Genomic DNA, 13,787 nt, shown 5'->3' on the forward strand with positions numbered 1-13,787 from the left:
GTGTGTGTGTGTGTGTGTGTGTGTGTGTGTGTGTGTGTGTGTGTGTGTGTGTGTGTGTGTGTGTGTGTGTGTGTGTGTGTGTGTGTGTGTGTGTGTGTGTGTGTGTGTGTGTGTGTGTGTGTGTGTGTGTGTGTCCCCACAGACAGAGCTATGACATCAGTATTGTTGCCCAGGTGGACCAGACAGGATCAAAGTCCAGTAACCTCCTGGACTTGAAGAACCCCTTTTTCAGGTGAGGGACTTGCCACTTTGCTCCAAATCTCTCTCTTTTACACACACACACACACACACACACACACACACACACACACACACACACACACACACACACGCACACTACAGATGTGTTGTGTAGTTGTGTGTGTTCTGTTTCCAACCCGGGCCCGTCTGCTTCTGCAGGTATACAGGCACTACCCCCAACCCCCCTCCCGGTTCACACTACACTTCCCCTTCTGAGAATATGTGGAACTCAGGGGCTGCCTATAGCATGAATCAGGGGATGGCTGTATCAGGTGAACACACACACACACTTCCTCCTCTGTTAGCCATTCTTCTCACTAACAGGATGTATCTGATGACAGACGGGCTGCAGAATTCGAGATGAGGACAAACGACGTGGTTTTCAGTCATTCTTCTTGATGGTTGTCCTCCCGACTTCTGTCCTGTTGTCTCTAGGTTTGGTGAAATACGTTTTCCAGCTCAGTTTTAGGTTCCACCAAAGAGAGCCTCCGCCCTTGAGTTTGGAGCTCAGAAGTGGTCGAGGTGTACACTGACAGAAGAGCTTCTCTTGTAGTGAACTAGTTCAGACCTGGGTCGGTGACGGTCTGCCCCAGCTCCACACTGGAACACAAACCAGAGCTCGTGTTCAAACACTGGTGAGATGTTGGTGTGACTGCTGTGTGTCTGTCTCTGCTCTTCAGGGATGCCTGCAGCTTATGACCTCAGCACGGTCATCGGCAGCGGCCCGCCAGTGTCTCACAACAACCTCATCCCCCTGGGTAGGACCACCACTGCAGCCTACACACACTGCACCCTACACACACTGCACCCTACACACACTGCACCCTCACACACTGCAGCCTCACACACTGCAGCCTCACACACTGCAGCCTACACACACTGCACCCTACACACACTGCACCCTACACACACTGCACCCTACACACACTGCAGCCTACACACACTGCACCCTAAACACACTGCACCCTAAACACACTGCACCCTAAACACACTGCACCCTACACACTGCACCCTACACACACTGCAGCCTACACACTGCAGCCTACACACACTGCACCCTACACACACTGCACCCTACACACACTGCAGCCTACACACACTGCAGCCTACACACACTGCACCCTACACACACTGCAGCCTACACACACTGCAGCCTACACACACTGCAGCCTACACACACTGCACCCTAAACACACTGCACCCTAAACACACTGCACCCTAAACACACTGCACCCTACACACTGCAGCCTCACACACTGCAGCCTCACACACTGCAGCCTCACACACTGCAGCCTCACACACTGCACCCTACACACACTGCAGCCTCACACACTGCACCCTACACACACTGCAGCCTCACACACTGCACCCTACACACACTGCACCCTACACACACTGCACCCTACACACACTGCAGCCTACACACACTGCAGCCTACACACACTGCAGCCTACACACTGCAGCCTACACACACTGCAGCCTACACACACTGCACCCTACACACACTGCACCCTACACACACTGCACCCTACACACACTGCAGCCTACACACACTGCACCCTAAACACACTGCAGCCTACACACACTGCAGCCTACACACACTGCAGCCTACACACACTGCAGCCTACACACACTGCACCCTAAACACACTGCACCCTAAACACACTGCACCCTACACACTGCAGCCTACACACTGCAGCCTCACACACTGCAGCCTCACACACTGCAGCCTCACACACTGCAGCCTCACACACTGCACCCTACACACACTGCAGCCTCACACACTGCACCCTACACACACTGCAGCCTCACACACTGCACCCTACACACACTGCACCCTACACACACTGCACCCTACACACACTGCAGCCTACACACACTGCAGCCTACACACACTGCAGCCTACACACACTGCAGCCTCACACACTGCAGCCTACACACACTGCAGCCTACACACACTGCACCCTACACACACTGCAGCCTACACACACTGCAGCCTCACACACTGCAGCCTACACACACTGCACCCTACACACACTGCAGCCTACACACACTGCAGCCTCACACACTGCAGCCTACACACACTGCAGCCTACACACACTGCAGCCTACACACACTGCAGCCTACACACACTGCACCCTACACACACTGCAGCCTACACACACTGCAGCCTCACACACTGCAGCCTCACACACTGCAGCCTACACACACTGCACCCTACACACACTGCAGCCTACACACACTGCACCCTACACACACTGCACCCTACACACACTGCAGCCTACACACACTGCAGCCTACACACACTGCAGCCTACACACACTGCAGCCTACACACACTGCACCCTACACACACTGCAGCCTACACACACTGCAGCCTACACACACTGCACCCTACACACACTGCACCCTACACACACTGCACCCTACACACACTGCAGCCTACACACACTGCACCCTAAACACACTGCAGCCTACACACACTGCACCCTACACACACTGCACCCTACACACACTGCACCCTACACACACTGCACGTAGGCACACTGCAGCCTACACACTGCAGCCTACACACTGCACCCTACACACACTGCAGCCTACACACACTGCACCCTAAACACACTGCAGCCTACACACTGCAACCTGCACACATACTACCCCGTAGGCACACTGCAGCCTACACACACTGCACCCTAAACACACTGCAGCCTACACACACTGCAGCCTACACACACTGCACCCTACACACACTGCAGCCTACACACACTGCAGCCTACACACACTGCACCCTACACACACTGCACCCTACACACACTGCACCCTAAACACACTGCAGCCTACACACTGCAACCTGCACACATACTACCCCGTAGGCACACTGCAGCCTACACACACTGCAGCCTACACACACTGCACCCTAAACACACTGCAGCCTACACACACTGCACCCTAAACACACTGCACCCTACACACACTGCACCCTACACACACTGCACCCTACACACACTGCACCCTACACACACTGCACCCTACACACACTGCACCCTAAACACACTGCAGCCTACACACACTGCACCCTAAACACACTGCGCCCTAAACACACTGCGCCCTAAACACACTGCACCCTAAACACACTGCGCCCTAAACACACTGCGCCCTAAACACACTGCGCCCTAAACACACTGCGCCCTAAACACACTGCGCCCTAAACACACTGCGCCCTAAACACACTGCGCCCTAAACACACTGCACCCTAAACACACTGCACCCTAAACACACTGCACCCTAAACACACTGCACCCTAAACACACTGCACCCTAAACACACTGCAGCCGACACATACTGCACGTAGGCACACTGCACCCTACACACACACCCACACACACTGCAGACTACACACACTGCACCCTAAACACATAATGCAGATTACACACATTGCAACCTACACACAAACTGAACCCTAAACACACTGCAGCCTACACACACACACTGCAACCTGCATACACTGCACCCTGCATACACACTGCACCCTACACACACTCAATGCAACATGTCCACGCACACTGCTCCCGACACAAAAAACCCAGTGTCGATGGTATAACAGTCAGAAGAACAAAAATAAAGAGAAACAACATGACATGGACACGGCTGAAATAAAAGACGAGAGGAGCACACACACGTTAACAGTTTGTGTGTGTGTGTGTGTGTGTGTGTGTGTGTGTGTGTGTGTGTGTGTGTGTGCGCGTGTGCGTGCGTGCGTGCGTGCGTGTGCGTGCGTTCTGACTGGTTGCAGTGAACACTGGCATTGTAAACCACACTCATTCCCGGATGGGCTCCATCATGAGCACAGGCATTGTGCAGGGTGAGTAGATGACGCTCACACTGTGTGTGTGTGTGTGTTGTGCCCTGTCAGCTCACCAGTCTGTTCCTGTTGCAGGGGCCACAACAGGCCAATCCGGGCCCAGCAGCAGTGGTTCTTACTATCCTGTCACCAACCAGTTCACCATGGGGGGCGCTGCCATTTCCATGGCCTCGCCCATGGTCATCCCCAGCAACACCATGCATTACGGCAGTTAAAATGAAGACCTCACAAAGACCTCTTTGACCTCACGCCCCCGCATGACAAGAGATCCCCTGACCCGACCCCCCCCCCCTCCGCCCTTTAAACTGGACTGACCCCCCCCCCCCCCCCCCCCCAAACTTCAGCCAAATCCAGTAAACCAAAACCTTGTGCAGCAGCTGCACGTCCTGCCCGTTCCGCCAGCTTCTTCAATGTTCCATCACTAGATGAACGGCTGAATGCTCATGTATCCGTCCAGACTCTTGTCTTGCCCAGAGTCTCTTTTTAACCCCCCACAAGACCATTACTGCTCACCACCACCCCCCCCCCCCCCCCCCCCCCTCCTACATGTGTATCTTCATCCCTCCACTTCTCCATGTTTTAAGAAGTCGTGACTCCCCAAGTGTTAATGTTTGAGGGTCATGCGTCTCCTCGTGTCTCTGCATGTCAGCATCAGTCCACCTCCATCCCTCCTCACGTCTCCTCATCTCCTCGTCTCTTCACGTGTCTCCTCGTCTCTTCACGTGTCTCCTCGTCTCTTCACGTGTCTCCTCGTCTCTTCACGTGTCTCCTCGTCTCTTCACGTGTCTCCTCGTCTCTCCTCATTCATGCCAGAGGAGCACTGATGCTTTCCCTCCACATGCTCACAGAACTTGTGTCACTGTTGTCACTCTGCTTCCGTTTCCACACGTAGTCCGATCTGCACCCGGAGAACTGCTCAGACCAGCTCTGGCGTTTTAAGAACGTGAGGACACGTTTGTTGCTCTGGTCATTCTGCGGCTTCCTGAAGTTCAACTGATCAAACTTTGGGAGGAAGGTTGACGCCTTTCTTTGAATAAAATTCTATTTCTGTGATTCCAACAGTGTAACACAGCAGCTCTTCACTGAGGACGAGGGGCTTCCTGTTAATAATGTCTTACCGTAAGTCACATTTAGAAAGTCTTTCAGGGTGTCACCAGAGAACGATCCGCTTGTTTGGTTCTTTGCTTTGTTAGCGTCCGGGAACTTTGTAGCTCATCTCACCTGAGATGTTCAGAGAGGTGCAGAGGTCCATCTTAAAGTGCATGAATTAGAACTGTGGATGCTCACTGGCTGCCAGGAAGCTGTGCTTTTACATATCTTTTCCTATTTTGATTTGAACCTTCGAAAGCTTTGACGCCATGGTGTTCTAACGTCATGTGTTCAGTGAATGAAGGTCAAACATCAGAGCGAATCAAAGCTTCAGCGTCTGAAACGTCTGCAGATTCAACTCCACACGAACAACCAGTGTCCAGACAGGAAACAGGTTTCAGGATTTAAGAGAACACCTGCTATGAATCGCCAGTTTTTCTCACTGTGGCGTCTCAAACCTTCAGCATTGTACATTTTCATTTAATGTGTTTTTATGAACTGGCTTTTTAGAGTAACTTTCATAGTTCGTAGATCTAATCAAAGGTTCATTTAGGTTTCGGTCCCTCTCAGCCACTGTAGTTCATCCTCCCAAACGAGCTGTAGTAGTTTCTCTCTTCATGACCACACACACACACACACACACACATGCTTTGGGAATGTCGTAAAGAGGGAAGATGAGTTGCATATCGGAAGGTCCTTTCCTCTGGCGGGATCGTGGAGTTGGAGCTCCAGTCGAAGGGAACAGAAAGGGAAAGAATTGTTCCTTTGTGGGTTTTACTTGCGTCACTTCCAGCTGAGCTCATGCACAGAATGAGAGGGTGGATGGAGGAGAGGAACTTGCTGGCGTGGCCTCCGTCACACGGTCTGCAGGAGCTCGATCATGAGGGTGTTCCATCCTGGACACGGTGCGGCACTGAGGACGACCAGTGGCGTCTTGTTGGTCCCATGAGGCCGAGACGCGCTGCTTTGCTCCGGACTCTGGACTGAGGTGTGGAGGCAGCTGAGCGCCGATGGACTGGTCACTTCCTGTCCTCCGTGTCAACCCACCACCCCCCCCCGGACCGCTGACTATTGCAGAGACTTGACATTACTATGTGAAAGGATCTATGTGCCCCCACCGCCACCTCCTCTACTCGATGTATGACCTCCAACATATCATTCCCCGAAGCCCCTCCCACAACTCTGACCCCGTCTGGTCAGTCACAAAAAGAAAGACTGACACATTTATGCATCGCTTCCAGTGTCACAAGTTTTGGAGTTAAAGTGCTAGAAAGATTTAAGAGAAATGAAGAAAATGTCTTTGTAGGATTGTTTCTGTCTTTTTGGGGATTTTTTGTTTCACAAAAACAGTAAAAAAAAAGAAAAAAAAAGAAAAGCAAATTAAATGTGCTTGAGCCATTCTGGAATCAGCCGTGCTTCTTAATGTTTAGTTTCTGAGACTGTGACCACCAGCTGATGTGGTCACCGTTTGTTCTTTTTCTCATGAAATCATGTCTTATCTACACCGGTCTCAGTAGTCAGCGATTTATCCACTCGTATCTATGAACAGGACTCTTGTCTCCACGTTTAGAGGGACAAGTGAGGATTTAAGTAAAGCTCGAATAGTTGATCCAATAAAATCTGCTGCCTCCCACTATTCATTTTTATTCCTGTAGTGCCAAGCACGCTATCATCTGAGGGATTGTTTACAGATGAGAACACAATTCCACTTGAGCGGTCAGGAGATGGTAGAAAGGAAAAACTCCTTTGAACAGGAAGAAATCTGCAAAACCAGACAAAAGAAGCTGGGTGTCGGTCCTCCAGCAGCTTCTAGCAAATGGTCCAGGATATCATGAAGCAGCTCTGAGGTTTATTAAATAGAAAAGTCTTGAACCTAAATAAGTACTGGCAACATTAAAGAAGTTTGCACCAAAACTGAAGAAATGGCATCAAACTCTATTAGTTTTTCTTCTGGCCTGGAGAGACTTTGTAAATGAATAAAGTGAAATAAGCAGAGGCCCTAAAATTGAGCCTTGTGGAACCCCATGAGAGGAGCTGAGGAATATTCTGAGCCAGAATGGTTCCCAGGGGAACCTGAAATATTGGAAACCACATCCTCGAACAGTGACAAAAAAGTCACAGGGTGAATCTGATCAAACAGCTCGGCAAGGACCAGAGACCGGAGCTGGAATCACAACAACCTGATCAAGAAACAAGTGCAGGAACTTTACAGACGCCAGACAAGCAGGCTGCTGTGCATTTATTGCAATTCATTGCTTTACTGAGCAATTTTAGATTCATGTTAATGAATTTGCCGTTAATCAGTTTGAAGTATTTGATCATTTTTACAATATCTACACACAAGATCTGACCTAATTCAATCCCAATGCCTGTTTTCTGTGAAACAAATGAAAGTCTTCATCAGTAAAGCAGGCTTGATCCCATTGTATGGTCTGGTGCTTCAGGAGTGTTTGCATCCAGAAGCTGGGATTCACGGTTCTGTGGTTTTGTCAAGGGTTAAGCCGTCAGATGAATGAATGAATGGACACAGCTGAGACGAGGGAAAGGATCCAAGTTTATTAACCAGGTTCCTCGGTAACATCAGAGTAAAGAACAAACATTTGTCTGTAAGATGGATCCGATGTGGAGTTCCCACCACAAAGTGTCTGGTCCAGTCCATCGGTGGGATGCAACAAGGGAAAAACCCCAAACTCAACACTAACTGAACCACTGTCCCTTCAAAAACAATCACACTCATAGAAAAACATTTCAGTTCTTCATTTCTGGAATTACAACTTAAATATCTATATATTATTGATTTATTGGTCACTTTCCCTGCTTTGAGACTTTACACACAAAGGCTAAGAACAATAAATATTGTGACAAACACCCCACACACCCTGCACAACTGATCGGATTAATGCACTTTTTCCACCTTTGCTTTTTAAAAAACTATTTTATTGAACTAATGTGCATTTTAGCTTGTGGCGGTTCTTTTTTTCTTGACACATTCAGAACTCTCTGTCCTCACCAGCTGTTCTGTAACATGCACCACCATTTTACCCACTTCGTAAACGATTTCCACAGAATTTATTCACAGAAAAAAAAGCTTCATGTTGCTTCAGTGCAGCAGGAGAAGACGTTTCACTGTGACGAGAATTAAAGGTTTAGCCGCCGTCCCACGGCTGTCAGGTGGACTTGGTGGTCAGCAGGTGTTGGGCCGGGGCGAGCGTTGGCGCCGCGTCTCGTGCGGCGGTCTGGAAGAAATAGAGCTGCGGGACAAGGAAGACAGTGAAGTCCCGAGAGAGTCTGAACCGCCGGCCGAGGCGAGGAGACACTGACCTTACAGCCGACGGCCAGCAGCATGTGCGGGACCACGATGGACACCAGCGTGACGCCTGCCATCACCTTGGTGTCCTCTCGGACGATGGGCCAGAACGTTAGCACCAGGACTGAGCCGGAGATCACCATGGCAACCACGATCAACATCCACTGCAGCCAGTCCAACGGTATGATCCAGAGAACCTGGAGATGACAGGCTGAGCGTTACTCAGGCCATCAAAACAAAACCTGAAAGTTTGTCAGTGAAAAGTAAAACGTCTTCATTTTCACATCGAATTTGGTGTTTATGGTTCCAATCTGAAAATTGAGTTTTATTTAATGTGGAAACACTACAAAACAAGTACAAAAGTTAAAAAACAGGTAAAAAAAAAAAAAGCTATCTTCTACATTCTAAACTAGTTATGAAAGTCCCTGAAAGCGAACACCACCAGAATATTGCAGGGGATTTTCTCACATTTCTTTTGGCCCTGCCACACATTTTGCATTCTATGAAAGCATGGTCATTACAAGCTATACATGATGTGTCCCAGAGCATCCACGGATGTATTTGTACAACTGTCAATTGGCTCATCCAGTGACTCCCAGGAACAGACGGCAAGGATCCAGTGGAAGAGTCCCAGAGTGATCTGGTGAAGAGGGACTATTGCAGATCAGTGGACAGGCAGACCAAGCTGGAGCAATTCCAGACCATCTCACTCCTCATCGTCCAAGGAAAGATTTTCTTCAGTATTATGGCCAGAAGGATGACCAGCTTTCTATAAAACAACAAATACATCGACACATCAGTACAGAAAGGTGGCGTCCTTGGAGTCCCCGGCTGCCTCGAACACACCGGAGTGGTCACCCAGCTCATTGTGGAGGCACACAATGGGAATGGAGTCCTGGCAGTGCTTGGGCTGGATCTAGCAAATGCATACAGTTCGATCCCCCACAAGTTGCTGGAAATCACCCTGCAACGACACCCCGCAAGGTCAAGGACCTAATCCTGAACTACTACGGGAACTTCAGGATGAGAGTGACATCAGACTGGAACCAGCTAGAGAAAGGGATCATAACTGGCTGCACAATCTCCATTATCTTGTTCGCCCTTGCCATGAAGATGTTGATGAAAGCAACTGAAAAGCCCTCTGTCCAAGTCTGGAATCATGCAGCACCCCATTCGAGCCTTGATGGATGACCTGACCATCACCACTCCATCTGTGCATCCTGGAAAAGCTCATCCGTTGGGCAAGGAGGAGTTTTAAACCAGCAAAATCCAGATCCATGGTCCTGAAGAGAGGGAAAGTGGTGGACGTTGTGACGATACACCTATCACCGAGAAATCAGTCACAAGCCTCGGCAAGTTACTTGCAGCCTGAGAGACGCCGCGTCAGTCCAAGAACCTGGAAGGGTGGTTCTCTACTGTAAATAAATCTGGCCTACCCAGCAAGTTGAAGACATGGTTATACCAGCATGGCATCCTACCCTGCATCCTCTGGCCACTGCTGGTATACCAGGTCATTATGTCAACTGTGGAGACCCTGGAGAAAAGGGTCAATCCCTAACCTCCTGCCACGCAGTCTCACCCCTCACCTGTATGGCAGAAGCAACAAACTCCAGCTTCCCTTCAGCAGCCTGCAGGAAGGATTCAGAGTCTCCTGCAAGCCTACCAAGACTCCAGTGACACCAGAGTGTCATCAACAGGCGTCGTGGTGAGGACCAGCAGGAAGTTCAGAGCTCAAGAGTGTCCGGAGCTGGCCGAGTCCCGGCGAAGGCACAAAGTAGGTGCCAGGCGAGCGGGACTGGGAGCCATCCCACAGCCACGGCAAGGCAAGGATGGAAACCACGTCGTCCTGGCGGAGGTGCGGACTAGCAGGATGGTGAGCTTACAGCAGCAGGGGGCCTCAATGAGCACTGGAGAGGAAGCTGACCTGGACTGACATCTTCATCCACAGCGGAGGAAGTTCATCATCCCAGCGATGTAGGATGCCTTACCCAGTACTACCATGCACATCTGGGGAAAGAGTGACCTTCCAACATGCTCGCTCTGTTCAGGAAGGGGCATATAGAGCTAGATCCAGGGCAAAAGGTTTGTTCATTTGAAAAAAAAAAAAATTGAAACTGAATGTTCAGGTTTTGAGCTTCAATTTTGAAAAATTAAAAACACTATTCAAAATAAAAATAACTGTATGAAAAGTTTTTTCATCTCACATATAATTTTGAGTCAGCTCTGGAATTATGTTGATAAAATCCTTTATTTTCATTTTCACTCTTAAATAAATTGTTTTTAAATGTAGGTGTTGTTTTTTCAGTTGTAGGTTGTGGTTCATTGGTTTCTTTTTTTCCTCTTGTCCTGTTTAGCAGCTAAAACAAACATTATTGCTGACTGAGCCTTTCAGTGTCAGAGCAGTTTTCCCTTTTGCAACAGGAAGAGGTTTGGAATCTCCTTTATTAGAAACTGACGCGGCTGCTGGATGCAACCGGGGTGGGTCATTCTTTTGGTGCTTTTCATGGTTACGTGGCAAGTAGAAGGTCCTGCTGATGCTACTTAGTTGTGAACAGCAGCGTCAAGCTGCATTTAAACATTTTCTCACATTTCTCTCTTGTTTAAACTCCCAAAGTTCAAACCTTCGTAGATTTTAAAACATAAACATACCTCTGCCTTTTGGCTGCGACCGCAGGTGCCTTTGTCGGTGCAGAACGTTTTGTCGACATTGTGGGTTTGTCAGGAACAAAACTTGCAAACATGCAGCACTTCAGAGTCTCACTGCTATCGATCAGACTGGGATGTATATTTGGCAAGTCCAACACATTCACACACATGAGACACGGCACAGAGATTGATTGACAGGGGTCTACAGTCCCTCAGCCAATCAGGACACAGAATACAATGTGCAGGTTCTCCCTTAGCCAATCAAACACTGTGCGCGTTCAAACACCTTAAAAAAAAAAAAAAAAAACTGCACACAAAAAATGCGCGAAACAGCGAGGCTGCAAAAGGTCAACCGCCTTATAGTGAGGGACCACTCTATTAATATGTATGGTATATGGCTGTTCATAAAAATAGATATATTATAAATATTACAAATTAAGCTTTATATACTGTATATAGTTTTTTATATATAAAACATTGAATCTCAATCGTGAGGCTGTTTTGTAAATAGTTTTCAAATAAACAATAAATAAAGCAACTTCTGATCAATCCAGATCAATTTCAGACTTAAAATAACGTATGGATTTAAGCCCCACCCAGTTTCACATGAACCACACCCAGTTTAGGCCCCGCCCACTATGAGTACAGATACACATATAGATCATTTTAGATGGTTGAACAGATACAGATACAGAGAGTGGTGTACTCGCTCAGTCCTACTACTCACTGATGTGGGGATGTAGATGAAGAGGGAGTAGCCATAGACACACACAGTCTCCAGGAAGGAGTAGACCCCGACCAGCCTCTCGCCCCCCTGCCTCCACATCAAGAACCCCCACAGAGCCACCGGCACCAGCCAGGCGTACAGGAAGATGACGACTGCAGCGATGGTGACTGGGAGGAGGGAGACACCAGCAGAGTTGGCAGAGAGCAGAGAGAGCAGAGTGAGCAGAGAGAGCAGAATGAGTAGAGAGAGCAGAGAGAGCAGAGAGAGCAGAATGAGTAGAGAGAGCAGAGTGAGCAGAGAGAGCAGAATGAGTAGAGAGAGCAGAGTAAGCAGAGAGAGCAGAGTGAGTAGAGAGAGCAGAATGAGCAGAGAGAGCAGAGTGAGTAGAGAGAGCAGAATGAGTAGAGAGAGCAGAGTGAGCAGAGAGAGCAGAGTGAGTAGAGAGAGCAGAATGAGTAGAGAGAGCAGAGAGAGCAGAGTGAGTAGAGAGAGCAGAGTGAGTAGAGAGAGCAGAATGAGCAGAGAGAGCAGAGTGAGTAGAGAGAGCAGAATGAGTAGAGAGAGCAGAGTGAGTAGAGAGAGAGCAGAGTGAGTAGAGAGAGAGAGCAGAGTGAGCAGAGTTAGGAGAGCGAGTATAGAGCAGAATGAGCAGAGAGAGCACAATGAGTAGAGAGCAGAGAGAGCAGAGAGAGCACAATGAGGAGAGAGCACAGAGAGCAGAGAGAGCACAATGAGTAGAGAGCAGAGAGAGCAGAGTAAATAGAATGAGCAGAGTGAGTAGAAAGAGCAGAGAGAGGAGTGAGTAGAGAGAGCAGAGAGAGCAGAGAGAGGAGTGAGCAGAGAGAGCAGAGAGAGGAGTGAGTAGAGTGAGTAGAGAGAGCAGAGAGAGGAGTGAGTAGAGAGAGCAGAGAGAGGAGTGAGTAGAGAGAGCAGAGAGAGGAGTGAGTAGAGAGAGTAGAGAGAGCAGAGAGAGTAGAGAGAGCAGAGAGAGGAGTGAGTAGAGAGAGCAGAGAGAGGAGTGAGTAGAGAGAGTAGAGAGAGCAGAGAGAGGAGTGAGTAGAGTGAGTAGAGAGAGCAGAGAGGAGTGAGTAGAGTGAGTAGAGAGAGCAGAGAGAGGAGTGAGTAGAGAGAGTAGAGAGAGCAGAGAGAGGAGTGAGTAGAGAGAGTAGAGAGAGCAGAGAGAGGAGTGAGTAGAGAGAGTAGAGAGAGCAGAGAGAGGAGTGAGTAGAGTGAGTAGAGAGAGCAGAGAGAGGAGTGAGTAGAGTGAGTAGAGTGAGCAGAGAGAGGAGTGAGTAGAGAGAGCAGAGAGAGGAGTGAGTAGAGAGAGCAGAGAGAGCAGCCTGACCTTTGTGGAACTGAGGCCTGTAGTGGTAGGAGGGGTCTCCCCTCTGACTCAGGAAGGTGGACAGGTTCCCACTGATGGCTACAGAGAACACCAGCGTGGTACAGATCCAGAACGGACCTGCACAGAAACACAGGCTTGTATCTGACGGGATCGTCATGGTGTGACGTGAGCTTCTCTCCACTGGGTACAGTACTCTAACTACTGGCCTCAGGAGGGTAGACGTGCCCTTCTCTCCACTGGGTACAGTACTCTAACTACTGGCCTCAGGAGGGTAGACATGTCCTTCTCTCCACTGGGTACAGTACTCTAACTACTGGCCTCAGGAGGGTAGACGTGCCCTTCTCTCCACTGGGTACAGTACTCTAACTACTGGCCTCAGGACGGTAGACGTGCCCTTCTCTCCACTGGGTACAGTACTCTAACTACTGGCCTCAGGACGGTAGACGTGCCCTTCTCTCCACTGGGTACAGTACTCTAACTACTGGCCTCAGGAGGGTAGACGTGCCCTTCTCTCCACTGGGTACAGTACTCTAACTACTGGCCTCAGGAGGGTAGACGTGCCCTTCTCTCCA

The 13,787-nt window shown here is 49.4% G+C and overlaps 2 protein-coding genes across 4 annotated transcripts in view; one reads left to right on the top strand and one right to left on the bottom strand.

Moving 5' to 3' along the window:
• The window catches only part of carm1 (coactivator-associated arginine methyltransferase 1), a gene marked incomplete at its 5' end in the record, with an annotated part of 51,461 nt that extends 44,630 nt beyond the window's left edge, over positions 1 to 6,831 (top strand). The window contains 5 exons of one of the 2 annotated variants that reach the window (XM_080511470.1): positions 143 to 232; positions 400 to 512; positions 921 to 998; positions 4,033 to 4,101; positions 4,153 to 6,831. In XM_080511470.1, the coding sequence (XP_080367596.1) occupies positions 143 to 232; positions 400 to 512; positions 921 to 998; positions 4,033 to 4,101; positions 4,153 to 4,316 (514 nt within the window). In that variant the 3' untranslated portion in view covers positions 4,317 to 6,831. The remainder of the gene's footprint in view (positions 1 to 142; positions 233 to 399; positions 513 to 920; positions 999 to 4,032; positions 4,102 to 4,152) is intronic. The other variant, XM_080511469.1, reaches the window with a different exon arrangement.
• A 905-nt stretch (positions 6,832 to 7,736) lies between these two features.
• Positions 7,737 to 13,787, bottom strand: part of yipf2 (Yip1 domain family, member 2) — a 17,111-nt gene continuing 11,060 nt past the window's right edge. For both annotated transcript variants that reach the window (XM_080512229.1, XM_080512228.1), the window contains exons 6-9: positions 13,216 to 13,332; positions 11,871 to 12,037; positions 8,512 to 8,694; positions 7,737 to 8,441 (exon numbers count right to left, since the gene is read on the bottom strand). In XM_080512229.1, coding sequence (XP_080368355.1) covers positions 8,358 to 8,441; positions 8,512 to 8,694; positions 11,871 to 12,037; positions 13,216 to 13,332 — 551 coding nt within the window. In that variant the 3' untranslated portion in view covers positions 7,737 to 8,357. The remainder of the gene's footprint in view (positions 8,442 to 8,511; positions 8,695 to 11,870; positions 12,038 to 13,215; positions 13,333 to 13,787) is intronic.

The sequence above is a fragment of the Blennius ocellaris genome (genome assembly GCF_963422515.1).
Source record: "Blennius ocellaris genome assembly, chromosome: 16".
Taxonomy (NCBI): domain Eukaryota; kingdom Metazoa; phylum Chordata; class Actinopteri; order Blenniiformes; family Blenniidae; genus Blennius; species Blennius ocellaris.